The 26,198-nt window shown below is 35.3% G+C and overlaps 1 protein-coding gene across 1 annotated transcript in view; it reads left to right on the top strand.

Annotated features, from left to right (window-relative positions):
* Positions 1-26,198, top strand: part of LOC119071890 — an 89,932-nt gene that overhangs the window by 14,375 nt on the left and 49,359 nt on the right. Inside the window, exons 2-6 of the mRNA XM_037176989.1 lie at positions 11,283-11,588; positions 15,029-15,294; positions 17,200-17,579; positions 17,840-18,001; positions 18,350-18,512. Of these exons, the coding sequence (XP_037032884.1) occupies positions 11,407-11,588; positions 15,029-15,294; positions 17,200-17,579; positions 17,840-18,001; positions 18,350-18,512 (1,153 nt within the window). The 5' untranslated portion in view covers positions 11,283-11,406. The remainder of the gene's footprint in view (positions 1-11,282; positions 11,589-15,028; positions 15,295-17,199; positions 17,580-17,839; positions 18,002-18,349; positions 18,513-26,198) is intronic.

Raw genomic sequence — 26,198 nt, forward strand, 5'->3', positions numbered from 1 at the left:
TTCAAACATTCCATCCTCTGGAACATAAAAACTTTACCATTTTCGAAACACAGAAAACGTTTCCTATTGCAGTTTCTCATAACTACAATTCATAAAGATTTGCAAAAGAATGCTGCGGTGCATATGCTGCTAAAGACATTAAATATGGCCTCATTTATGGAATTAAATCTTTCATGTGATTAATTTAAAAATTGAGTTTTAATAGTTCTACATGATAAACGCGTCGAGACCGTACTTTTCCTGTTTTTAGCACTACTTTTGAAGCTCTCAGCATGTACAATCCATTACTAAACTGGGGATAAAAATGAAAATTCATGGGGAAAAAATAGGAATTTTCATTTTATCGGGTAGAAAATCGCTACGCTTTGGCATCCAGCCACAAACAACACTGTTAAAATAAAATTTCCAACTTTTTTCCTAGGTTACAAATAACTATTTTGAAATAGATCTGCGAAAATTGAAATGGGTTGAGAAAACTGCATATTCTGAGAATTGACTCAATGGTGAAAATCTTTATTTTGTTCCCGCTCCATTCGGTGAAAACGGAGCAGAGACAAAATTTTCAATAATTTTTTTGTGTTGATAAAAAACGTGGTACACGGGGAAAAATAGTAACACTAACTCGACCTATCTTTGCTAGTGTTTCAATTTTCTATTTTGTCCACGTGATAAACAAACAACTATCCATTTCCGGCAGTTGAAAGTACGATTTTTCTGATGGTTTCGAGTCTTTCTACTGAAGTCGGCAGAAAAGCCAAGCCAAACAAAAGTGCTGCAAACAGGACTATATACCAAGTATAATAAACCAAGTTAGCATAGATCGAATAAGACATCTTGCGCTTCACGTGGACATGGGTCATTACATTAAAACCAGAGATTATTTTGAGAAATCGGATTTCACAAAATTTCTCAAAGAATTTCTCAAATTTCACAAAATTTCTAAAAAAAAAATAGTCCCTGATGATAGCATATATACATTATACTTACATCCGTTCTACGGATTCCGTTAACGTAAATAAATTTATTTTAAGAAAATGTGCAGTGTTTCACTTCAAATTTTAAGGTTTTGTCGAAATTAATTGAGATGCTTAAATGTAAACGTTGTAATGATGAAGCCACAATGACACAATAGTCACAGACAATGATTGACAGTCTTTAAGTATTTTGTCTTTACATTTTGCAACAGTTCGAGCAAATATTAGAAAACATAAACGAATGTAAGACATATTTATGAGGAGTAAATAGAAAACTGATCTGATTGACAGTAAATAAAAGAAAATGTGAGCCACAAATCGATTTCAGCTTTTCGTTTAACCGAAGAAAACTAACAAAAATGATCATAATTAGATTGGTTTTCTCTCTTGTTCCACTAGACTCATGGTTACAAATTTCATTTTATTTATAAAACCGTCATAACAAAGTTCGTTTGTAAATTGTATCATAACCATTTTACCATATAACCATGTAACGAAAAATTCCTTCACTAATCTAATCTAATATATCGATGAAACGGATGTTACGTTTTTGAATTTCATTCCGACCGCTAACATGTATACGTATATATAGGTACGTGGTCTTTGTTTTGCATATATTTTCTTGTATATAAAATGCCAATCATAAATACGAAAAGAAAATCTGAACATCGTGTCTCCTCTCTGTTTATAACTCGGTTTATAATGTTGAAAAGAAACATTGAGCTTATGTTTTCATCTTCTCAGCATTTTTTATGTGAAAAACATGTGCTGCGTGATTTCAATTTCAATTTGTTATCTATTCGAAATGGCTGTCGCAAAGGGAGCGACACACACAATAGAATTTATGTGGGTATGTAACTTCTGAAGCGATAAAATTTGTATTATTGATCCCCATACTCTGTCGAATAAAAAGATTTTTTTATTACAACATAAGTACGAGCAGATAATCGGTAAAGCAATATAAATAGCAAGCAAACATAGAGCAAAAACAGCGATAGACATCGTTGATTTTGGCTGAAAATTGTTTCAATCCACTGATTCCCTCTCCATTGTTTGCTTCTTCAGTTTTTTTTTGTGATATGCAGACTTGTTGTCATTATGTCTTCGGCTCCCGATTATCTAATACAGTACTCGCTTCAAAAGATCTATGCGTGTACTTTTCGACCCACAACATTCTTTTGATAATTACTTAATTATCCATATCATATCCATATCATATCTTGAACGAAAAGTGAAATAACTGGTCCAACTGAACAATTATGTTAATGATGAGTGTGTTAACAGCGATAATATGTGCATTCGATGCTATGTAATTCAATATTTCTATTCTATTCATGAAAGAATACAATGTGAAGCAGCTGCTTCAACTTATGTCTTGAATCTAACGTAACTTGTGTCTCGGATTGATCTGTTTTTGTTGTGCAACCCACCTAAGTATTCAATACTCATTGTAATGTTTTTTTTTTCGTTAATAATGATCCATCACCTAAAAGTGATACAGTGGTTTTAGTCGGAAAATAGACTGAAATATGTTGAAATTGATGATTTGATAATAGTCAGACATTTAAATGAAAAATAGTGTGGGTAACAAAATCAAACAGCTACAACATAAGTTGTATGACAAGCATCGTTAAAAAATGTTTTGCGAATTAAAAGTGGGAGCTATTTTCCTTATGTGATGAAGATAAATCGCTCCCACTTTAGCATAAAAATGATTTTTACGACGTTCTTCATGCAACGTAAATTGTCACTATTTCATGTTATTACCCACACTAAAATAAAGCCGATACTTTCACAGTCAGTAAGCACATCCTCAATATTTTCAAAAGTTTTATGACATATTGACGAATCATTTTCGGCATTATTATTTAACATGCAGTTTCCTACATGTAAGACTTTAGGTGGGCACATCTCATCGCTTATTTTTCTCGTCTCTGTCGATAACAGATGACATTTTGTGATAAGTAAGAATTTGTATGAAGATGAACTGGAGGACTTTGGATTTGGCAAAAGAAAACTTCTTCGCAAATATAAAACTATCAAAAAAAAATCGTTCCAACTAACAGTTTGTACGTTGAAAAAGCATGTCCTTGACCTATATTTGAGTTAAATTCCTTTACGAATCTTTTTTGAACTCTGTATTTTAAGATATCTACAAAAAGCAGGGAGCTTCGTAAAAAGCTTATCACATTATAACACAGTAACACTATCCTCATTTTTCACGATAATTTCTGCAAAATGAAAATTTATTGTAGTACTCGGGATAAACTTAAAACTAAAAGTCTCGTTTTCGTTTGTTTGTTGACCTCGGTTTCGTCTCGAAGCAACAAAATTCCACACGAAATTGTTTTTTTTTTTCATTTTTGTATACCTACTGATATAAATTACTATTACGTCTGCCAAAGGTTGTTTTCACAAAGTATTAATAATAGTGTACACATAGACAAAGAGATAACCCTCGTATTGGTAAATGGGCAACTTTATCGGGTTGACCAGGAACAGGATAGTCTAGAAAAGCTGTTAATTATTGAAAATAAAATCGAAGAGTTAGATAAACTCGTATTAACAACATAGTTCCAGTCAGGCCCGTATGATCGAATTTCAGGGGGCAATTTTTTTTTACCCTGGTGTTGAAAGACGTCGTTCTACATCATTCTTACAAATCTCGATATATCGAAATGAGTGGTGCGGTGGTGCCACTGGTTGCATATATGCATATCAAGATATTTGAACCTCAATCTGGATATATATGACCACTTTTACGCACTTGACTCTATATTGAATTTCGATATATCGAGTACTGATAAAAGGTGGCCATTCACCGAGGTGCATGGGTTATTACTGGATATGTATGTAAGCCTGCAACAGAGAGGTTTTCAGGAGATTTTAATCTTGTATGATAGTATCCTACACTGGAGGCAGGAATTTTACCCGAACACCGAGAAGATTTCCAGACCCCTAACATATCTCTACTTTTGAGTCGTTTTCTCATCGAAAAAACGAAAAACTAGTGGTTGCTAGATTCGACAAACGAATAAAGGTGAGCTATGGTTCGGTTTAATCGTCGAACCCTTGTTCCACAACTGCCTAACAAATTTGCGAAAGGTGAAAACTCTCTCACCTATATCATGCACGATCACATACAGACAAAAGAAACGAAAGAACAACTATGTTACCGATTGGTATAATGATTAATGAAGTTTATGGAGTATCCGCCAAAAAACCCTAAGGGGTAAAAGTGTGACGCAAGTCCTTGTTTCTACTTACAAAATAACTGATATCGCTGAGGGTGACGCATTTTGCGCCTCAACGCAAAAGTGTTATCAACAAAAAATTAAACCAAAAAATTTAAGATAGAAAATTTTAGAAAAAAATTGCGTCACAAGTGGCAGATGATTCAGGACATATTTTTCTCTATTTGGACTATTTTCCTCAACATCTGCCACTTGTGACGCAATTATTTTCTAAAATTTTCTATCTTAAATTTTTTGGTTTAATTTTTTGTTGATAACACTTTTGCGTTGAGGCGCAAAATGCGTCACCCTCAGCGATATCAGTTATTTTGTAAGTAGAAACAAGGACTTGCGTCACACTTTTACCCCTTAGGGTATTTTGGCGGATATCAGTTCTTTTGGAAGTTTAGGTGTAAGGATAACTAGTTTTGTAAGCAACTCATCTCGACAACAGCTCAAATCCAACAAAAAATCCGATGGAAGTTTGGAAGTGCCAGAGAAGACATTTTTCATCCCAAAATTTAGGAACCAACCTTGGAACACCTCACTTATATCGAAAATAACCCAAATCCATCAAAAAATCCGATGGAAGTTAGGACATGCCAGAGGAATCATCTGTCATCCCAAAATGTAGGAACCAACCTTGGAACACCTCAATTATATCGAAAATAACCCAAATCCATCGAAAAATCCGATGGAAGTTAGGAAGTGCCAGAGGAATCATCTGTCATCTCCAAATTTAGGAACCAACCTTGAAACACCTCAAATATATCGAAAATAACCCAAATCTATCGAAAAATCCGATGGAAGTTAGGAAGTGCCAGAGGAATCATCTGTCATCCCAAAATTTAGGAACCAACCTCGGAACACCTGACTTATATCGAAAATAACCCAAATCCATCGAAAAATTCGATGGAAGTTAGGTAGTGCCAGAGGAATCATCTGTCATCCCAAAATTTAGGAACCAACCTCGGAACACCTCACTTATATCAAAAATAACCCAAATCCATCGAAAAATCCGATGAAAGTTAGGAAGTGCCAGAGGAATCACCTGTCATCTCAAAATTTAGGAACCAACCTCGGAACACCTCAATTATATCGAAAATAACCCAAATCCATCGAAAAAACCGATGGAAGTTAGGAAGTGCCAGAGGAATCATCTGTCATCCCAAAATTTAGGAACCAACATCGGAACACATCACTCATGACGAAAATAGCCCAAATCCATCAAAACACCTTTTCCAACATTTACCAATCATAAATATCATAATTCATAATTACTAGCTGAAAAAAAAATATTTCTTTTCACACACACACACGCTGTTATATGGCATTGTATGGAAACTTCCAGGAGTCCTAGCTCCCAAAAACGCTTGCATACCCCCATTTTTTAAAATCTTATTTTGATCTAGGGCCCGAGATCATGTCCGAAGCGATAGCGGAGGACTTGACGCAGTCTAACTTCCAAAAAAAGAACGAAGAATTTTTTTTAAGACGGCAACTATATATAGGCGAGAATTTAAGTTTCTTTCCTTTGGCCTGTATCACCACAAATCCTATTCTATCTTATTCGCGCTTCAAATACGAGCAAAACGAGCTATCACTCGACTATGTAACTTTAAAAGTGCCGGAGACACATCGTTTTGAAGTTGGTCATTTTGATAGAAAATGCACCAAATTAACGTTTTCCAAACAATCAAAATCTTTCAACTTACTCTGTATGTTTCTATCTATCTGTCTATCTATCTGTCTATCTGTCTATCTGTCTATCTATCGACGGTCGATCTCGGAAACTAGTCAGCCAATCTCCATGAAATTTTGCAGGAACCTCAGGGTGGGCATAAAAATGAAAATGTGGTACGCCATTACCCCAGGAAAAGCCAGAATTTTGTTTTATTGGCCTCGAAGTAGTTTCTGAGTGTGGTTTTCGAGGGTCGGGAACGCGTTTTCGGCTGTAGCTTAGCTGTATTGAAACCTACAGAGGCGTGCGACCCATCAAATGAAAAGTATTCGTAACACGATTCGAACAAAAAAATAATTTTAAAAATCGGGGCAGATTCGTTTGAGCTAGAGTGATTAGAGTGACCAAATTTTGAGCTACTCGAGCGTAGGATGAAAGGACTAATATTTTTTTGGATAGTAATAAACGGGAGATATAAAAATCAAAAAAGGAAATATAAAAATCAAAAAAGGAGATATAAAAATCAAAAAAGGAGATATAAAAAACAGAAATGGAGGTATAAAATTAAAAGTCGAAGATAAAATATTTGAAATTGCAGATAAATAATTAAAAACAGGAGATAATAAAATTAAATTTGGAGTCATACCGTCTCCTTTTTTGAATTTAATATCTTCATTTTAATTATTTTTTATCTCCATTTTTGTAATATCGTTATCTCCAATTTTTAATTTAAAATTTTCATTTTAATATATATTTATCTTCAAAATTAAATTTTTTATCTGTAAAATATATTCATTTATCTCCAAAACTAAATTTTTCATTTTCAGAATTTAGTTTTTTATCATCTTTTTTATTTTATTTATTTCCAAAATTAATTTTTTTAATTCCAAAATTTAGTGAAAATTATCTCAATTTTCGAATTTTATTACGTCATGTAATGTGCATACAAATTTTTGAAACTGGAGTCAGTTTTCATAGCAAGCGCTCTAATTGTGCAAAATTGTAGTGGCAGGCACAGTGCCGCATCCAGCATATTCAGCGCCCAGGACCATTTTGGTTTCTAGGGCCTCTTTTTATAAAACACCTTTTTAGTTTTCATGATGTAAAATAGATTGAGGAAATTGCTCTCGTCACTCCTTCGAGTCAGTCTTTCCAATGTCCATACAATCCGGAGGAAATAGCGATTTTATCTAAAAAATTCACCTCTCAATGAAAATCATTGAAAGGTGAGTTTGTTTATATGAAATTGCTATTTCCTACACTCCATAGAAATTTTGACATTAGACCATACCTGGGAAATTCCAGCGTAAGTCATGTTACCAAAACAGAATTTTGTCTCTTTTCAATGTACGAATATGCACCAAAGAAGATGCGAAAAAACACACCGTAAGTCATGTTACCAAATGTGAAAATGGATATTGTAGAGCGCTATCGCTACAATACAGAGGTGATGTTGTGAGAGTGAAAGAGAAAAATCACTGTCACAAAATACGTGGATTTACCCACCTATTGAGTATACTTTCATTGGGTTTTTACTGTACGATGAAAGAAACCTATAAACAGTTTTGTTTTTATATTTGGATTAGCTTAAAAACAGCTGAAGCAAATTCATCCTGAAATTGCATTGTCTCTAACTGTATTGATACAATATAAAATTTCTAAGAATCTATACCTTAAAGTATTGGTTTTAGTAATAGTTGTTCGACTTTATAAAAAGCCTAAACTTTTAAAGTTTGACCCTCACTGCAAAATCTTACTTTTTTTCTTTTTTCGTTTTTGTAAAAAAAAGTTGAAGATCGTTATCATTAGAGACGAATCTAGCACACATGAGTGGTAAATCGAAAAATCTTAAAAAATTAGCCTGCAGCGCTTCAAGTTGTTTACTTGAGTTAGAACAGTGGAACTACATATCTTAAGATGGATATTAAGGTGAATTGTGTTAACCCATTCACAAGGGTTTGTATCTGGATTTTGAACAACGACTCACATTTGTAACTATTTTATCTTCCTTGAGTTCGAAAACTAGAAAACAGACCGCAGCTGAAATGAAGTTGCAACCTTACAACTCTTCAATAACTAGTCTGCATCCACGTCGCATCCTAGCAAGCTAGACCGGGCAGACACCTGTTATTGAGAAACACCTGTTCGAAAGCAACTCTACATTTGCTTAAAAGAGATATACGAAAATCGAGGGGGTGGTCAGTAACACACAATAGCTCAATAGCTTACACTTTGGTCCCTTCCACACAACCACTCTTTCAATACAGAATAATTCTTTGCCGAAGAAACTAACTCTGCATCTGCTCGAGGGAATGGTCACTAAAAGCTGACTTTGCTTTATGTAAAAAGGCCCTTTAAGGGTTTGTGACTAATAAACACTCCATCTGCCAGTCGCAGTAATTTCAGCACATTTCTGCCCCGGAAAAATTATTAGACGAAGCGAGAGAAAAAAAATTAACACCTAAGTTACCGACACCGTTCCGGCGCCCGGCTCGCATTGCGGCCCTCCGCTGCGCTCCGGGGCAATGGGCCGGATCGCTCGGCGTGTTAAAACGCTTTTTATTTGCAATGAGTTACACAGACTAATTATTAGACGAAGCGAGAGAAAACAAATTAACACCTAAGTTACCGACACCGCTCCACAATTGTAAACGCGTTAAATATTTATCTGCAATTTCGAATTTTTTATCTTCGATTTTTACTTCCATTACTAATTTTTTTATCTCCATTTTTTGAATTTTATATCTCCACTTTGAATTTATTTTATCTCCATTTTATTAATTTCGGTATCTCCCTTTTTAAATTAAATATTTCCATTTTAATATATATTTATCTCCTCTTTTATGTTTTTTAACTTCATTTTCAATTAATTTATCTCTTTTACTATTTTAATTATTTCCAAAATTTAAATATTTATCTCCAAAACGAAATTATTATCTCCAAGATTGTATTTTCTATCTCGAAATTTGATTTTTATATCTCCTATATTAATTGTTTTTAACTCCTTTTATGAATTTCATATCTCCAACTGTGAATTTTTTATCTCCAAAAATATTTCCCTTTTTGATTTTTTTATCTCCCGGTTTAATATAATCCATATTTTTTTGGGTTATGAGAGATAGAGAATTACTTTCTTCGGCAAAGTCTCAGAGTTTTACAAGAAGAACAGAGGGGCATATGTGAAAAATGTCGAAAGTTGGAAATGGGTGGGTCAATTGGGGTTTTGGAGATATTTCTTGAATGGTGGCAGATAGAGAATTACTTTCGTCAAATTTTCGATTTTCGTCAAATTTTCTGAATTTCGTCAGATTTTGGAATTTCGTCAAATTTCGTCAAATTTTCAATTTCGTCAAATTTTCAAATTTCGTCAAATTTCGTCAAATTTTCGAATTTCGTCAAATGTCGTCAAATTTTCGATTTTCGTCAAATTTTCGAATTTCGTCAAATTTTCAAATTTCGTCAAATTTTCAAATTTCGTCAAATTTTCAAATTTCGTCAAATTTTCGAATTTCGTCAAATTTCGTCAAATTTTCGAATTTCGTCAAATTTTCGAATATCGTCAAATTTTCGAATTTCGTCAAATTTTCGATTTTCGTAAAATTTTTGAATTAAAACTGGAAACTGTTATAAAAAGCAGTGTTGACTACACTTCTAAAACGACTGATATCCCAACAAAAATCTCTTCGAGAAAAGTGTGACGCATTCTTTGAAATACAATTTCTAAAATGAATGATATCGCTAGAGTTGACGCTTTCAGCTTCGTTACGCAAAAATTAAATTTTACACCCAATTAGTTCAAACAAGCTGGCTTAGGTTTTCTCATCATCTGCCAAATAATTTATACAAAAAAAATTTAGACTGGAAACAACCAAAATTTTACCAAAAAAATCTGCGTCGCAAAGTGGCAGATGTTCAGGAACAGACCAGCAAGAAAATTTATCTGCCACATGCGACGCAGATTTTTTTGGTAAAATTTTGGTTGTTTCCAGTCTAAATTTTTTTTGTATAAATTATTTGGCAGATGATGAGAAAACCTAAGCCAGCTTGTTTGAACTAATTGGGTGTAAAATTTAATTTTTGCGTAACGAAGCTGAAAGCGTCAACTCTAGCGATATCATTCATTTTAGAAATTGTATTTCAAAAACTGCGTCACACTTTTCTCGAAGAGATTTTTGTTGGAATTGACCTATAACCAAAATTTCAGGAAAATCGTAAGAAACGTTTAGGAGTTACGAAATCGTCCTTTTTCATAGGAACTAACTAACTAACTAACGTAGGCGATTTTCATTATATGAAAATTCGAGATTTTGCTTATTTTCATACAAACAATTTTGAAGCTGTAGTAACGTGTGATAGCTCGTTGAACTCGTATTGATGCCCAGATTTCAAATATCGAAGTTTGGGGGTCGTTGGAGTTAAGAAGGAGAACTAAAAAAGTTGCTGTAAATATGCTCCGCCGTCCTCAAAAATTTTTTGTTAAAACATTTTTGGTAGTGGACTTGCGTCACGCCCGCTAACTAACGTGCGGGCATGATCTACGCGTTTTATCCTGGAGTAAACACATACATCCGCCTGTTTACTTGTAGCCTTAAAATATTTGGGTGGGGCTATCGACATCTCAGGGAGCAATGCTCCCCTAGTACCCCCCTAGTTACGGGCCTGGTTCCAGTGATTAAAATTTTAACTGAAACGCTTTTCATATTGCGGTATATATCGTACCAAATTCATTTATTTTTCATCGTAACGGCAATTTAATAAATAATTTAATTTTGAATTGCATTCAAATCAATAAAACCGGCTTTCATGTTGTGATAGCATACAAAAACCAATCAATATTGAGGACATTGCACTTATATGGAAAATAGAAATTAAACGAGGATGACTGGAATCAATGGAAAAAGAATAATGTGAAGCAAAACTTTTTAAAAGCTGCCAATACGTGCGTGTCGTATTTTCGTGTGTGTTAGAACTAGTTGAACACATTTGATATCCAAAAAAGATAAATGAAAGAAAGAAAGTTTTCTATGTGGACCACATTTTGTTGATTGTTCCTTCAGTATCTATCGACCACTTTACCAATAAAATCAACCTTTTGGGTGCAAAATTTCCATGGTTTTTATGCATTGAATTTAATGAATTTTCTTTTCGGTAAAAACCGGTAAATTTCGGTAAAATAAATTACGAATAATATGTCTTGCTAATCTGAATAGCACATTACTTTCGTGTTTCCAATGCTTCATTGTGCCGAGTGAGACAGTGAGGAGGTTATGGCCCGAGAAATAAAATTTAGCGTGCGAATAGCAACTAAATTATTTCTGGGACTATTAGCACCCGCACAACGATATGACTAATCACTTCGATATATCTAATCCTTCTTTTACCATTATTTAATAGTGTTTGTAATCTACTAAGTAAAAGCAACCAAACCAAACAGTGAATGTGAATTGAAAATTGTGAACAAACTAAAAACTATTTAAAATAAAATTTCATAAATGGTAAAAAGTTTACACACACTTGTATGCCCGAGATGTCCCTTCACAATAGAACACCGCCGCAAAGTCCTCGTGCTCCAAAAATACAACAGCAAAGTTGGGATGATTGTGAGACACCACCGATATCATTGTACGAGCCGGATGAACAAAATAGATCACGTTCACCTTCGAGAAATCAGTTCGAACCAAGGAGTCCAAAATCACCGAGGTAAGTTTTTATTTTGCTAGACAATTGATGCAAATGCAATCATTTGTTATCGATAGTGACTAAAAAAATAGACATCAAGCTATTGGCGTTATAAGGTTAAATTCAATGTTAAAACCATTGAAGTAAAATATTTTGTTCACACCCGCAAATTTGTTCAAATAAGTGCCAGATTCGATAGTGACATTGGCGATTCGTTACGTAAAAGTCACACATCTAACCTCTAACCACCTCAAACCAATTTAGAAAATCCCATTACAAAAATCTCTACGTAAAGTGACTACTGAATCAAAATCTTTGAACTCAACTCCATGCGAACACAGAAAATTCTATCACATAATTCCTAACAGTCGTTTACCCTTCTCGCCCTGACAATTCATTTAATTATAACGGTTTGGGTGTCAGCAGATTTTAAACCTATCAGCTCGACACGATTTTCATCGGTTTTATTATACCATTTCGTTGGGAAAGTTCTTTTTGCAATTCAAAACTGTTGCTCAAATGTTAATCCTCCTTAAGTGTAACAATGTGTACAAAACATTTATCACACCAGCATACACATGTAGTGCTATGTGTGAAGTGATATATTTTCTATGGGACGATGAATGTGAGGGACGGAAATAAAATAGTATAATCACAGCAGGGCAAATTGTAGAGATCCAATTACTTATGCACATAAATCACCTAAATTGATTTTCATTTTAGCACGAACAATGTAACAACGCATTTGTAAATTAACGTCCGATGATATTAAAGCACACCTTTAGTGGTTATCATTAGATATTCGAGATGGATTTCTAGCAATGCAATTTGGAGGAAAACTAATACCTCGAAAGGAAAGTAATGTCTTGATTAGCTTTCATGAGACCCTATTAAAAAAACATCCAACTGAAATCTAAAAAGGTATTGAACCTCAGACACCAGAACCACTTTCAAAAGAGTTGATTTTTGCGTAAACAGTTTTGAGATCATGTAGTTCATGTGTAATGTTTATCGTTGCATCGTAACAGCAACAGAAAATTGTAAAAAGAATGTCTCCCGAGCCTCCCGAGCCACTTTCTCTCCATATTCTCAGCTATCCAATGAAATCAAACACTCACTTTTGCAGTATAAATATGACATTCAACTCATGATATCTTCACCTTTATGATATGAAGAGAATCAAAGCATTCTCTGACAACACTATCAACCCATCGCAAAGTTAGGGAATTTTGAATTTTCCGGATTGCGAAAAAAATGGAAAATACGTGTAAACAAATGAAGTAAGATGTTTAGCAACAAACATAAGGCAATATCGACTAATCTTGAAAGTCCAGAAGAGAACACTTTAAAATTCTATAGTTTAGAAGTATGAAAATGGTGTACAGTAACCATTCAATATTCCAAAGGTACAAAACTTTATTTTACCTGGAAAAGCATAGTCTACCTCTATGACAGTAACAGTTGAATTTTGGGAACTGAGCAAATCGATAACCCAAAAAGTGGAGAAGCGAACCCAATAAAACATCAGAAATCCTTCAGACTATTTAAGTTCTAGAGATGGGACCATAACACATACCGTAGAAATCTTTCAAAATCTTTAAATTTTAGAACTGGAAGCATTTAATTTCGATATGTTTTTACATGGTGAAGAACATGGAGGAGCTTGGAGGAACATGTAGTGACATCACTGTTACTGACATATCTCTAGAACGAGCTCTCCGATTTAAGTAAATAAAAAAAATCGAAAATGCAGCTATTTTAATTCGCTATAAATCTTCCTTGCGAATACAGTCTTTCTATCGGTTTCAGATATTTTCTTTTGAAAGAAAAAATATTTTTCGATTTTCACCTTTTTTTCTAGAAAAAAATTGACTTTTCCTATAATTTATCCTTTGGAAGTAGATTGATAACTCTACTCGTTTACGAATGAAAAATAATAGAAAAAATGGCATAACGGCCGCTCACGACTTGCCGCCATAGCCGATACGAAACAACCTACAGTCATCATAAATCATTTCGCAAGATGCACGCACATCTAACTCTTTTTGTTAGCCTAAGCAGGTCCACTATAAGATTAATTTTTGCCCGCTCTCTTAATTGTATAAAATGTTGCATCAAATACGAGTACGAGTCGTATGTACGTGTTATATCGCACACTATATTTTGTGAACCTCGGTTTCGCCTCGGGTCGGCAATTGCCACCTAGTGCGATAAAATATAGTCATACGATTCTTGTATCATAAATAACAGTATATTGTATACGAATGGTTCAACCAATGCCTTTGTTTAAAAGTGGTGGGAATGGAAGGCATGTTTAAGTTTTTTATAACATTTAGGAAAACTTAGACTTGCATAGAAGCAGACATTATATTATGACTGATGTCCCTAACGATATTATTTGATGTTTTTTGTCTGCAAGACATTACATCGCTTTTAAGAAACCGTACGGTCCTCGTCCTTATATCTTGGATTTGTTTTATGTCATTTACTGTACACATTTATTTAAGCCGTAACGGTGCGGTACTGAACAACATTTATATAACTTAAGAATCCTCGATAATCCCTCTTAATACACAGCCACACTCAAGACCTTCATGTATTCTATTCAAACGAGAGTAATTTAGTCTGAAAAATGATAAATTTGCATGAAATAATCTCGTTCACAAATTTCCATTTACCTTTTGGATATAAAAGATTTCTGTAGCAAATTAGATTTTGAGTCAATATGTTGTATTTGAGGTTGTATACAATGTGAAAAGGTTAAGATTGTGCCTTTAGAATTTTGATCTTATTATTTGGCAAAAGGAAAAAGGTTTTTGTAATTGATAAATGATAATTTTTTAAATTAATGAAAACCGTGAAAGCATGAAGCTTTCGACAATTTTGATAATGAGTTCAATATTCGACAAAAGTTTTCTGCTTATGAGATTACATTTTCGGTAAATTCTCCATGCTTGTGTTGGAATTTTGCTAATAAAAGTATTGGCTACATAATGTTCGAGCATAATATAGTAACCGCACATCGAAGGTATCATGAATTGTGTATTTCAACGAAATCATTAATTATGGAAACATGAAAGCTTTTGTATAATAAAGCAGTATGAAAAATAAGAACACGTTTCGTTGTTATTTACCACTTAGGGATAAATTGTAGCTTAACTTTGCTTTGTATTTTCTTTTGAATTTGTTATCGTTTTTTTCAAGTTTTTGGGTAGACAGTGGTATACAGCAAAACAAAACAAACGACAAAGTCCTTTATGGGTCATTCACGCATGCAAAAAATGATGAATTTTTGCTTTCCATGGTTTTGTATGTAGAAACCATCCAAACATATGAAAAGGTATGCTTTCCTCAGACTACTCCTCCCCTCAAACAGAAAACGTATTTTGTGAATGGCCCCCTTTTTATTACATTCGCACGCATACCTTGCTAACCCATTTACAAATTTGATTCTTTTGCAGAAACTTTGACAAAAACTCAATGCAAAACAACTACTACACCGACTACAAGAGTCCGAAATCACCGAGAAAATTTACATACGGCGATCAACGCAGTCCGAAATTAGATTACGATGATGGCAACGTACACTATGAGACGCCAAAGAGTCCGAAAATTACTTATTCGAACGGCGACACCACATACGATTCTCCAATATCGAGCAAACCGTCGAAGAGTCCTAATTCGTCGAAAAAGTTTGTTTTTGATGCCGTTAGCCCTAGAAATGAGAGTAAGTGTTGACTTTTGTGTTGTTCATTTTTTGTGTAGACTTCGTATGTTCAAATGTTCAAATTGACAATTGAGTTACGTTATCCTCTCACTATGATAATACAACCAAAAAATATGTTGAAGGATGTAAGGAAGTTATGCTTCTGGCACGTTGTGAGCGTATATCAAACACGTTAAACTGTCCGTAATATTGGCGAACACTTAGCGGGAAATGTTTTTTTGAAAAGTGTGATATGGTATTGTCAAATACGCGACGTGTATGAGATTGGATCTAAAGACGTCGAAAAATAGTTGACGTTATTCGAAAAGTGGAAAATTTTACTTAATGCTTTGGGGCCGAAAGTGAGGGAATTTCAGATTTTTCCCGCAATATCGTCGCTTTTGTCTTCAACTTCGTTTTATAACAATATTCTCTAAAAACTCCGTTTTCGTTCACTCAATCGATCCTTTCCCTTGAATTAACTGAAGATCAGTGGCCGAACCGAATATCTTTTAGTTATTTGCATCACTTGGATTGAAAACACGAAATTACAGTATACGTCTCGACGAAACATACATACTCAATACTCATGCAAAAATTATTCTCGTGGTATACGAATTCACACATATACTATGATTGAGTGGTTTCAATCCTGTGATGCACAAAGTTTTACACTTGCCACACCAATAAACAACAAAAACAAATACAAAGCATTTCTATCACATTTGTACACATCGTTCAAGGTTAAACATAAATGTATAGAAGAAGAAGAAGAATAAAAACGAAACCGAAAATACGCGATACAAAGCCGACCGAGTCGATCGTTCGATGTTCATTATAATACGGAGAGTAAGCTCCGCCTTCGTTTTCATTTAAAATCAAATTTCTCTCTTTGGCGAATAACATAAATAACCACAGAAAATGCCACTATTAAGTAAAACATTGCTGACATCCCTAGACCTGTTTACAAGGTCTGCTGAGAGAGAACTAAAAAAGTGTGGTTTCCAATAACTATTGCCGCGTGATAATTCAGTGTTTTCATGGTGAGGCGAGTGTAAAAATTCTTTCTATCTCTGATTGAGTATTTACTACTTCCATTCGGTGAAGTAAAAATATTTTTTCACGTCATCTTACTTCATTATCCGCAATTGTTTTTGCCAGTTCGGTAAATAGCTCCAGGCAAAGCAAAAGTTTTTCCGTGGCTTCGGGGTACCAATTTTTAAATGTTACAAATGGCATATAATCAACATAAATCAACCCACTGTTGTTCGTACGGCCATCGCCAAAAAAATAAATAAGAATTGAGTGAATCTTTCAATTAGTTATTTATAATGAGAAACCTCAAATTCTTTCTGCTGTCGACATTATTTTAAAGACCGAAAAAAACACATCGGTTACCTTACTCCCTCGCATATAAACGATTCCATTTTCATTATTAATAGCAACGTTGGTGTTATTTACGATACGGTCCATTTCACATTCTTCATCGGCGGAAAAAAAGACAGTTTATTTATGCTGTACACTCTCGTTCTAAATCAATCTGTTCGAAACACATAAACCATAATAAATTCATAAAAGCCCGTCATTTTTTTACGTCTCACCAATGCTTTACATAAGATATCCAAACGAGAATGATCAAAAATTCAGAATCCATCAATTCGCATTCAAAATACCCTTGAGAATTTGTTTTTTATCAAATCTACAAATTGACAGCTCAATTTTTTTCCATGCTAAACATTTCCAATTTCTAATATTTTATATCACACATTCAATGTCGCATTTAAATTGATGTATTACGAGAGGGCTTGGTGGAACGTGAATCTAATATTTGAAGCACACCACACAAAAAAAATGAAATGAAATTAACAAACTGTGTAAAAGAGATGGTTTACCATCCGATAAACACACTCCGTGTCTCTTCCGTAGGTAATATTGACGAATTCTTTGAATCACCCACCAATTCAACATTCAAATTTTGCGAAACACCGAAATACGCAAAACAAAAAAATGCTGCCAGATCAAAATCACCGCGTAAATTCGATCATGTCACGTCACCGCATGAAGAGATTGACTTAAAGGAATCCGTTCCACATGTCCATCAACACGATAAGCGACATTCCATTATAACCGAATCGACATTATCCGAATCGGAGGTGAGCGGTGCAACGACAACAGCACGTTGCGACAGCATCACCGGCAGCAATAATTCCAGTGAGAAACCCATTGTGGATGTGGATCCGAATCAAAGGAGTAGAAGTCGTAGCAGACGGCATGCAATTAACATTACCTCGAATCCGGGGTATCAGGTAGGTGTAATAAAAATGAAAATCATTTCCGTCGCTCATGAAAGAAACGAACATAAAAATACAAAGTAAATGTACTGTCTCTGATAGAGTGTTAATACGAAAATTTATTGAGCGGAAAATTAGAATACCTGAGTGTGTGTATAGTATATATACCCTGTAACACTCTGTAAACTCTAAAATAAAATCTCAAACACATCAAGCGATTCCAGTGTAATGATAAAACAACAACCTCAGCGCTAAAACGAAATCACATTTCACAGGTTTTACATACATCCCATTCTACCCTCGATCGAACATGTTCGGATAGCATCGTTTCGTTGCGCTATCGAAAATCAACAAGTGACCTAACTGACGAACCGCCAGCAGCTGAGAGTAACAGCACACCTGTAGTTACCACCCACAAACGACGAGGTAGCTCCAAGGTAAGAGTAAAAAAATAAAATGAAATAAAAATAAAAGGGGTGGATGGATGACGACATCAAAGATTTAATACAGAAAATTGCTTTTTATAAATAAAAAAAATCCCCATTAGGTGAAAAATCGTTTTCCCTTTTTTTCGGATACATATTTTATGAACGCATAATGTGTAAAGGCATACATAAATACGGGCATATAAGTATACAAGATGTAGTATACCATGAACCCCCATAGGTTCACATAATAAAATATTTTCTTTTCATTGTTATTACTAAAAAAAAGTTTTTTCTGTGCTTGTAAAAAGCAAATTGAAAAAATAATATTTGAATTCCATTCAATTTTCCGTTAAACAGGGAGGATTAGCATATTTAGCCAGCCGACGGAATTCGAGAGAATCGATGAAAAGTGCCACCTCAAATGCATCAATCTTTTCGAACGAAGACATTGGTCCATTAGCTTTTCAATCATCAGCTCGAGGTCGTCAGCGCCGAACGTCAAACTTTCTGGAATTACCAAGTAAGCAAATTATTATTAATATTTTCGTTGTATACCTATATAGAAGCATCTCAAGCATCTTTAGAGAGCAATTTAAATCTGAAAATAATAACAACTTCGACGCAAGCCAAATATGTTTTGTTATTTCGAAAGGAATTTGCGTATACCTTGTCTTTACTCCAACAATATTGAAGTGGCTGCTTTCAAGTGTACAACTTATATTTACGTTGTATACTCAAGCTATGAAAGTAAAATACTCTCGCAATTATTTTCTTCTTATCCGATATAATCACATCAACATATAATATACAGTAAAATTCATGTTTACTAATAGCCTCAACAATCTCAATAACAAACAACATAGATACCATTAGGTACACTATACCGATTATAGCGGCAAAATCAAAATCACTCTAATGTGCCGCTTGTAACACTCGGAATTCCGAGTGGGTTAAAAGGACGAAACGATCGAAGATATAGTGGAAGGGAAAGTAAGTTTATGAAAATCGATTCACTTAAAATGAGAGTCGGTCCTACTACTCGGACCGTAGAATGATAGGTTTAGCTTTTTTTTGCACATACCTCCGGTATAGTTTAACCGATTTTCATATTCCCTTTATTCAGGGACTATTTTGGGAAAATTATTGGAAAAATAAGGAAAATAGAGAAAATAGGGAAAATCGGGAAAATTAAGGAAAACAGGAAAAAAAATAGGGAAAATTGGGAAAAGATTGAGGAAAATTTTCCCTTTTTTCCTATTTTCCTTATTTTCCTTATATTTTTTATTTTCCCAATTTTTCTGTTTTTCTTAATTTTTCCTATTTTCCATATTTTCCCAATTTTCTTTAATTTTCAAAATTTTCTTTTTTTTTCCAAATTAGTTTCTAACCTTAAGTCGAACAGTGTATCAAATAAACAATTCTATGTAAAAAAAACTACTTTGTGAGACATTGGGCGTAGGGTAATCTGGCACGTCATACAAATTGATGGTGTGCTCATACCATGATCGTGTGTGACAGATTCCCCGATGCCGGTTGATTGTTCCATCAATTTTTATGATTTTAACGAAAAGTAAGGTTGATTTTATTCAATGTGTTGTCATGGTCACATTCTCTGTTGTTTTTTATTTGAATTCGACTATAAATATTCATCACGAAAACCGTTTAACTCATCACCAGTAGTTGCAATGAAAGTGTACAGTAGTTTAAAACTGCACAATTTTTGAAAGCGACCACTGTATTTCTTTGTCGTGTTTACGATATTCAAAATACAACAAAACAAAAGATTTTCGATAGGGTGAAGAACCTAACAGTTTTCGTAAGGAAAATCAAAACTAAGTTGACAAAAAATGCAACAGTGAAGTTGGCCATGACTCCATCACATCAAATCAAATTGTTGACAACCAAAAATCATTAAAACGGAAAATTCCTTCAACCTTTACTTTTCGAAAAAGCATAAAAATTGATGGACCACTCAGCTATCAGTTTCGTTCGAAAATGGAGGGAATCGTGGACTGCTTTTATCGAACGTGTATAAGTGTTTGCTACTTGTCAAGCCAACTAGCATAGAGTCAGAACGGGCATTTTCAGCGTGTGGCTACTTGTGTGGTAAAATTCGTTTAAGACTGAACGACGAAACACTGCACCGTTTGTGCGTTTTTTCACTTGAAAAAATTAAGAAGTTATCACATTTTCGTTTTCAACAGATTCTACATAAATTCTAGATCCAAAAATTTGACAGTCTTTATATTGAATGGTTTTTGTGTTATGCGTGTGCGACAAATATTTCAACTAGGAATAAATTCAAAAATTGCATACAATATAACAGCTGTCACAATCTGTGGGCTTAGAAATATCAGATCCTACATGAAACAAAAATGTGATAATACCTTTTCGAAAAGAATAATAGTATTTTGCATAACAAGCGGCGCGGGCTGCAAACTTCACACGTTTGAATTTTTTTTACTTTTGCCCCGAGTGATGCATACTATTTTTTATGCCAAATACTGCGGAAGATTTGTATTTTCGGTCCGAAACAAAACATAAATTTAATGAAACTGTTGAGTTATCAACAAAATTTGCTATAAAAACTGTAAAATGCCGAAAAGCGCGGGGGTCCAGGGGGCGGCAGCCCCCTGGTATAAAAATAAAAATGATTTAACAGATAAAATTACAATAAACACACATTCACTTGCTAATAAAACATTTGGTTATCGTCAACACAACACTACACTCAATGCGTACTTTCAATCAAGTGAACATGTGCTTTCGTGACATATGAGGACCGAAAGTAAAATGATGACAGTGACATTTACTTTCGGTCCGCAAATACGCAAGCCCACGGGGCGAAAGTAAAATGATGACAGTGACATTTACTTTCGGCCCAAGGCCTGAATTTTTTTACTTTCGGTCACCATTTGAGGACCGAAAATACAAACTTTCGCAGTATTTGGCATAAAAAAACGTTTTTCATGTGTCGGGCCCGAAAATGAGGGAGTTTTGAGATTTTTCTCTGGTTTTCGACCCCTTACATGAAAAATTTTTTGAGTATCTGTTTTGGACGATTGTTTTTAGGCAATTTCGCGAGTTGTAGCCCGAACGAAGTGAGTAACTATTTCATGTGTCGGGGCCGAAAATGAGGGAGTTTCGATATTTTTCTCAGGTTTTCGACCCCTTACATGAAAATTTTTTTGAGTATCTGTTTTGGACGATTGATTTTAGGCACTTTCGCATGTAGCCCTCACTTCGTTCGGGCTACAACAAGCGAAATTGCCTAAAAACAATCGTCCAAAACAGATACACAAATAACTATTACAATGTCATTACCATCATTATAAGTCAAAACTCTTGAAGCGACAATAAATTAATGAATTTTGCTAGTAATTTTTGTGGAAGTGTTTTTGTTACTCAAATCATAATTTCTTGTCAATACCGAAAATCCCGGTATCAATCCCGGGATTCAGATTTAAAGTCCCGAATCCCGGTATTGCAAAAACAGTCCGGGATTGCATTCCCTACAGCTATGTCTCACAATAGTACATTGAATGACAAGGGGCGAAAGTAAAAAAATTCAACCGTGTGCGAGAGTTGATGCCCGCGCCGAAGGCAAGGCCTCAATCGCACAGGTTGAATTTTTTTACTTTTGCCCCAAGTCGTTCATACTATTTTTTTTGATACCAACATCGAAAGTTGATACGTATCGCAAACAGCAGAACAAAATGTTGAAATATGAAGGCATTTAGCCAGAAAATGCGGGGGTCCAGGGGGCGGCAGCCTCCTGGTATATCAAAAATTTAATTATTTAGCCATCACAACAACAACACACACAAAAATTAACAAATAACTAACAAATCATTCAGCAACAAAAAGTATCAACTTCGTATGTTAATTTCAATAAGCGCACTGGCGCACGCTTTATTTCAATTTTGATCGCAGTACACTTATTGACAAGAGTCGACTATTACATTATGTAGTCGACTTTCGCATTATGTATATTGACTTTCGCTTTATGTATTCTTTCTTTCTCCCCGCTCAAACACATAACTTGCATTTTTTTACTTTCGCCCCGGATTTCGAGGGCGAAAGTATCAACTTTCGATGTTGGTATCAAAAAAAATATTTTTTACGTATCTGTTGTGGACGGTATATTTTAGGCAATTTCGCGAGTTGTAGCCCGAACGAAGTGAGGGCGACTAGCGAAAGTGCCTAAAATAAACCGTCCACAACAGATGCGTATACAACTTTTCATGCCGAGGGCCCAAATTACGAGAAAAATTCCGTAATTTTTGCCCAAGGCATGAAAATGACTATTTCATGTGTCGGGGCCGAAAATGAGGGAGTTTCGAGATTTTTCTCGGGTTTTTAACCCCTTACATGAAAAATTTTTTGAGTATCTGTTTTGGACGTTTGATTTTAGGCACTTTTGCATGTAGCCCTCACTTCGTTCGGGCTACAACTCGCGAAATTGCCTAAAATCAAACGTCCAAAACAGATACACAAATAACTATTTAATGTAAAATTCACTGTTCCGAATTTAAAAAATGCTTGTTTGATACACTATTCTATTTTAGGTGAGAAGGCAATATTTGGAAAAAAAATAAAGGAAAATAGGGAAAATTGAGGAAAATAGGAAAAATTAGGAAAATAAGAAAAATTGGAAAAATTGGGAAAAATATAAAAATAGGGAAAATTTTCCTCAAAATAGTTCCTGCCTTTATTTGAAAGGTAAATGAACACCAATTCCTGGTAAATGAATACCGAACCGAAAAGTAATAAAAATGTAAAAAATGCGGATTTATTAGAGTTCGATTTCAATTTTATGGTTCTCGTACGCACTAATGGATTCGTACTATCGTCATTACGATCTGTTACGTTCTAAACTGGCTTCAGGTGGTTTTAAGTGGTTCTTTCTGAACGGTTACGTTAACATTGGTCCCAATCAAACATGATGTGGCTCTGTGATGATTGTATTGCGTTTGATTTTAAAAACGTGCAAGTAGTTCGTTGTCTACACTTTTTTTTATTAAATTGTTAGCCGCTCGACTACTTTTTAGGGTTGCAGAGCACGCACGGGGGCCACCGTCGGGCCCATTGTGCTAGCTAGGAGAAATTCTTTTACGTTTGAGTATTTCCTCTGAACCGTTCGGTGTCTCGGATGTAGTTCAAAACGTCTTGGGGTGAAAGATTTTTTATCTGTTCCTAGTTAGTAACACATCCTGCTAAGTGTTTCAATCGTTTGCTAATGAAAGCAGGGCAGTCGCAGAGGAAATGTTCTGCTGTGTCTTTGTGATAGTCACATAGTTCACAGCTTGGGTCTGTTCGTTTTCCGATTTTTGTTAGGTGTTGGTTGAGGGTGGGTGGGGTAGATAGATAGGATAGCGCTTGAATGCATATGCGTCAGGCGTGCAACTATCTACCTATTAAGTGCTCTTTTTAAGTCCTCGTCTTACCCCCGGGCAATGACTCTCTTAGGAGAGTTAGCTAAATTTAAGAGTGCGAATGAAGTTTAACGAGGACGTAGCAGTAGATAAGATAGGATTAGATAGATCAATCTGAAGGCTGAATAAATCGTGAGCTGGAAGCCGAAAGAATTGGGGTTAAGGGACCAACGTTGAGGCGAAACAACACGATCAGGAAGCCCAAGGATAGAACGATCCCAGAATTCTTATTAGCTACTAGGTTAAGCTTTTGAAGGACGTCCTTTAAAAGACGCCAATAACCTTTAGGCAAATAGGCAAATGGAAAAGAATGTTTAAAAAGAGTAACACTACCCCGTCGGGCACTGTGCACTTTGATAGGCACTGTGGTCCCGGAACGTGCAGAAATGTGCGGGTCAGAGCTCGGGGATTACCGGGGGCGAGCAAAGTAAAGCTTTCATACTCACCAACCCGCAGTAGCAAGCGTGGTGTTTTAATGCTAAAAACCTTCAAACGAAGCCACAACGAACTATACATTGCCACATATAATGCCAGAACATTGTCGTCAAGACAAAAAATGCAAGAAGTGGAAGAAGAGCTAGAAAAGATAAAATGGGATGTGGTGGGAGTGAGCGAAGTGAGAAAACCTGGAGAGGAATGCCTGAAATTACAAACAGGGCATACATTCTTCTATCGAGGAAGTGACAGTCAGATGCTGATGCACAGTGTCGGATTGTTCATAAACAAGCGGTGGTCGGGTCGCATAACTCACACGAAAAGCATATCCGATCGAGTGATATACGTAAGCCTGAAGATAAATAACAGATACAGTGTCAAATTAATTCAGGTTTACGCACCCACGTCCACCCATGATGACGAAGAAGTAGAAAGATTCTATGAAGATGTCGAGAAAGCTCTGGACGAAAACCCATCACATTACCAATATCTAATCGGTGATTTCAATGCGAAGCTGGGAAAACGAGAAGAAGACTCCGAAGTTTCTATTGGTAGTTTTAGCAACGACCAAAGAAATGAGCGTGGAAATACTTTACTCAACTTCCTACAGCAACACAATTTGTACGCAATGAATTCATTTTTTGCAGGAAAGCCTCAACGGAAATGGACTTGGGCTAGTGCAGATGGTGTAACGAAAAATGAGATCGATTACATCATAACTGGCTGTAAGTCAACCGTTAAGAACGTTACGGTCCTAAACAATTTTTCAACAGGTAGTGATCACCGAATGGTTCGTGCAAGAGTCACGTTAAATACCAGATTTCAAAGATCACAACTAGTTCAAAAAAGTGAAAGGATTGACGTACAACAGCTTTACACACAAAATGAAGAATTTGCTACGAAAATGACTGCCGAATTAGATAACGTCAACAATCAATGTGAAACATTGGACGAATTGAATACCAAAATCGTCGATACAATAATGGGTTTCAGGAAATCCAAATGCAAATCCGTCCAAGGGAAAGAATCAAAACTCAGCATAGAAACATTAGACCTGATCGCAAGCAGAGCAGAGTTGGTAAAAAACGGAGGACGAGATTCGGTGGAATACCGGAACTTGTCTAAAAGTATCAACAAAGCAAGGAGATCAGATGAAAGAAAATATAATGTCCAATTGGCTCAAAACATAATTGAAGCTAACTGCAATATGAAAGTCCTACGGAGAAAAATGACAAACGCCAAAAAAGAAATCTTCAAATTACGAGACAAAACAGGAACGATCCAAACGGATCGAAATGCGATATTAAACATTGCAACAGAATTTTATGAGAATTTGTTTTCTTCAGCAAGACAGAGTCCAACGGAAGAAACCGAAGATAGACCAATAATAAGAAACGTGGGATCGGAGGATATGCCCGACATAACTGTTGATGAAGTCAAGGCCGCAGTAGCCGAGATGAAAAACAAAAAGTCTCCCGGAGAAGATGGTGTTCCAGTGGAAGCCATTAAACTAGGTGGAGACTCCTTATTAAAGGCAATCACGGCTTTGTTTAATCAATGTCTCCAATGGGAAGAAGTACCAGAAGCCTGGGAAAATGCGGTAATTACATTGCTGCATAAAAAAGAAGACATAACAAAGCTGGAAAATTACCGACCCATAAGCCTATTGTCAACACTCTACAAGTTTTTTATGAAAATCATTACGAAGAGGAACACTAACAAGTTCGACTTCTACCAACCTGTTCAACAAGCTGCTTTCAGATCTGGTTTCAGCAGAGAGTAGACTCAAGGTACTCCAACACAATTCGATATGTGTACAAAAATGCTACTTCATGTATAAAACTTCATAAGAGCACGGAGAAATTCAGAATCGGCCGAGGTGTAAGGCAGGGTGACACCATTTCACCGAAATTATTCACGGCGATTCTGCAGAGTTTTTTTAGGAAGTTAAACTGGAGTAAAATGGGAATAAAGATAAATGGAGAGTACCTGAGTAATCTCCGCTTCGCTGATGACATTGTACCGATAACAACGAATCTAGGTCAGGCTCAGCTTATGCTACAACAATTAAGTGAAGAGGCAAGCAAAGTTGGCCTCAAGATGAACTTATCGAAAACAAAAGTCATGACCAACATCGGGGGTGATAGAGAAATCAAAATTGGTGACACTGTCATTGAACGAGTCGACAGCTACGTATATCTAGGACATAAACTGAAGTTAGGTCTGGACAACCAAACTGCAGAAATAAGACGTAGGATTGGTCTTGCATGGGCAGCGTTCGGAAAACTCAGACTAATTTTCAAAAGCAAAATGAATAATAGTCTGAAACGCAAAGT

The sequence above is a fragment of the Bradysia coprophila genome (assembly GCF_014529535.1).
Source record: "Bradysia coprophila strain Holo2 chromosome IV unlocalized genomic scaffold, BU_Bcop_v1 contig_5, whole genome shotgun sequence".
Taxonomy (NCBI): domain Eukaryota; kingdom Metazoa; phylum Arthropoda; class Insecta; order Diptera; family Sciaridae; genus Bradysia; species Bradysia coprophila.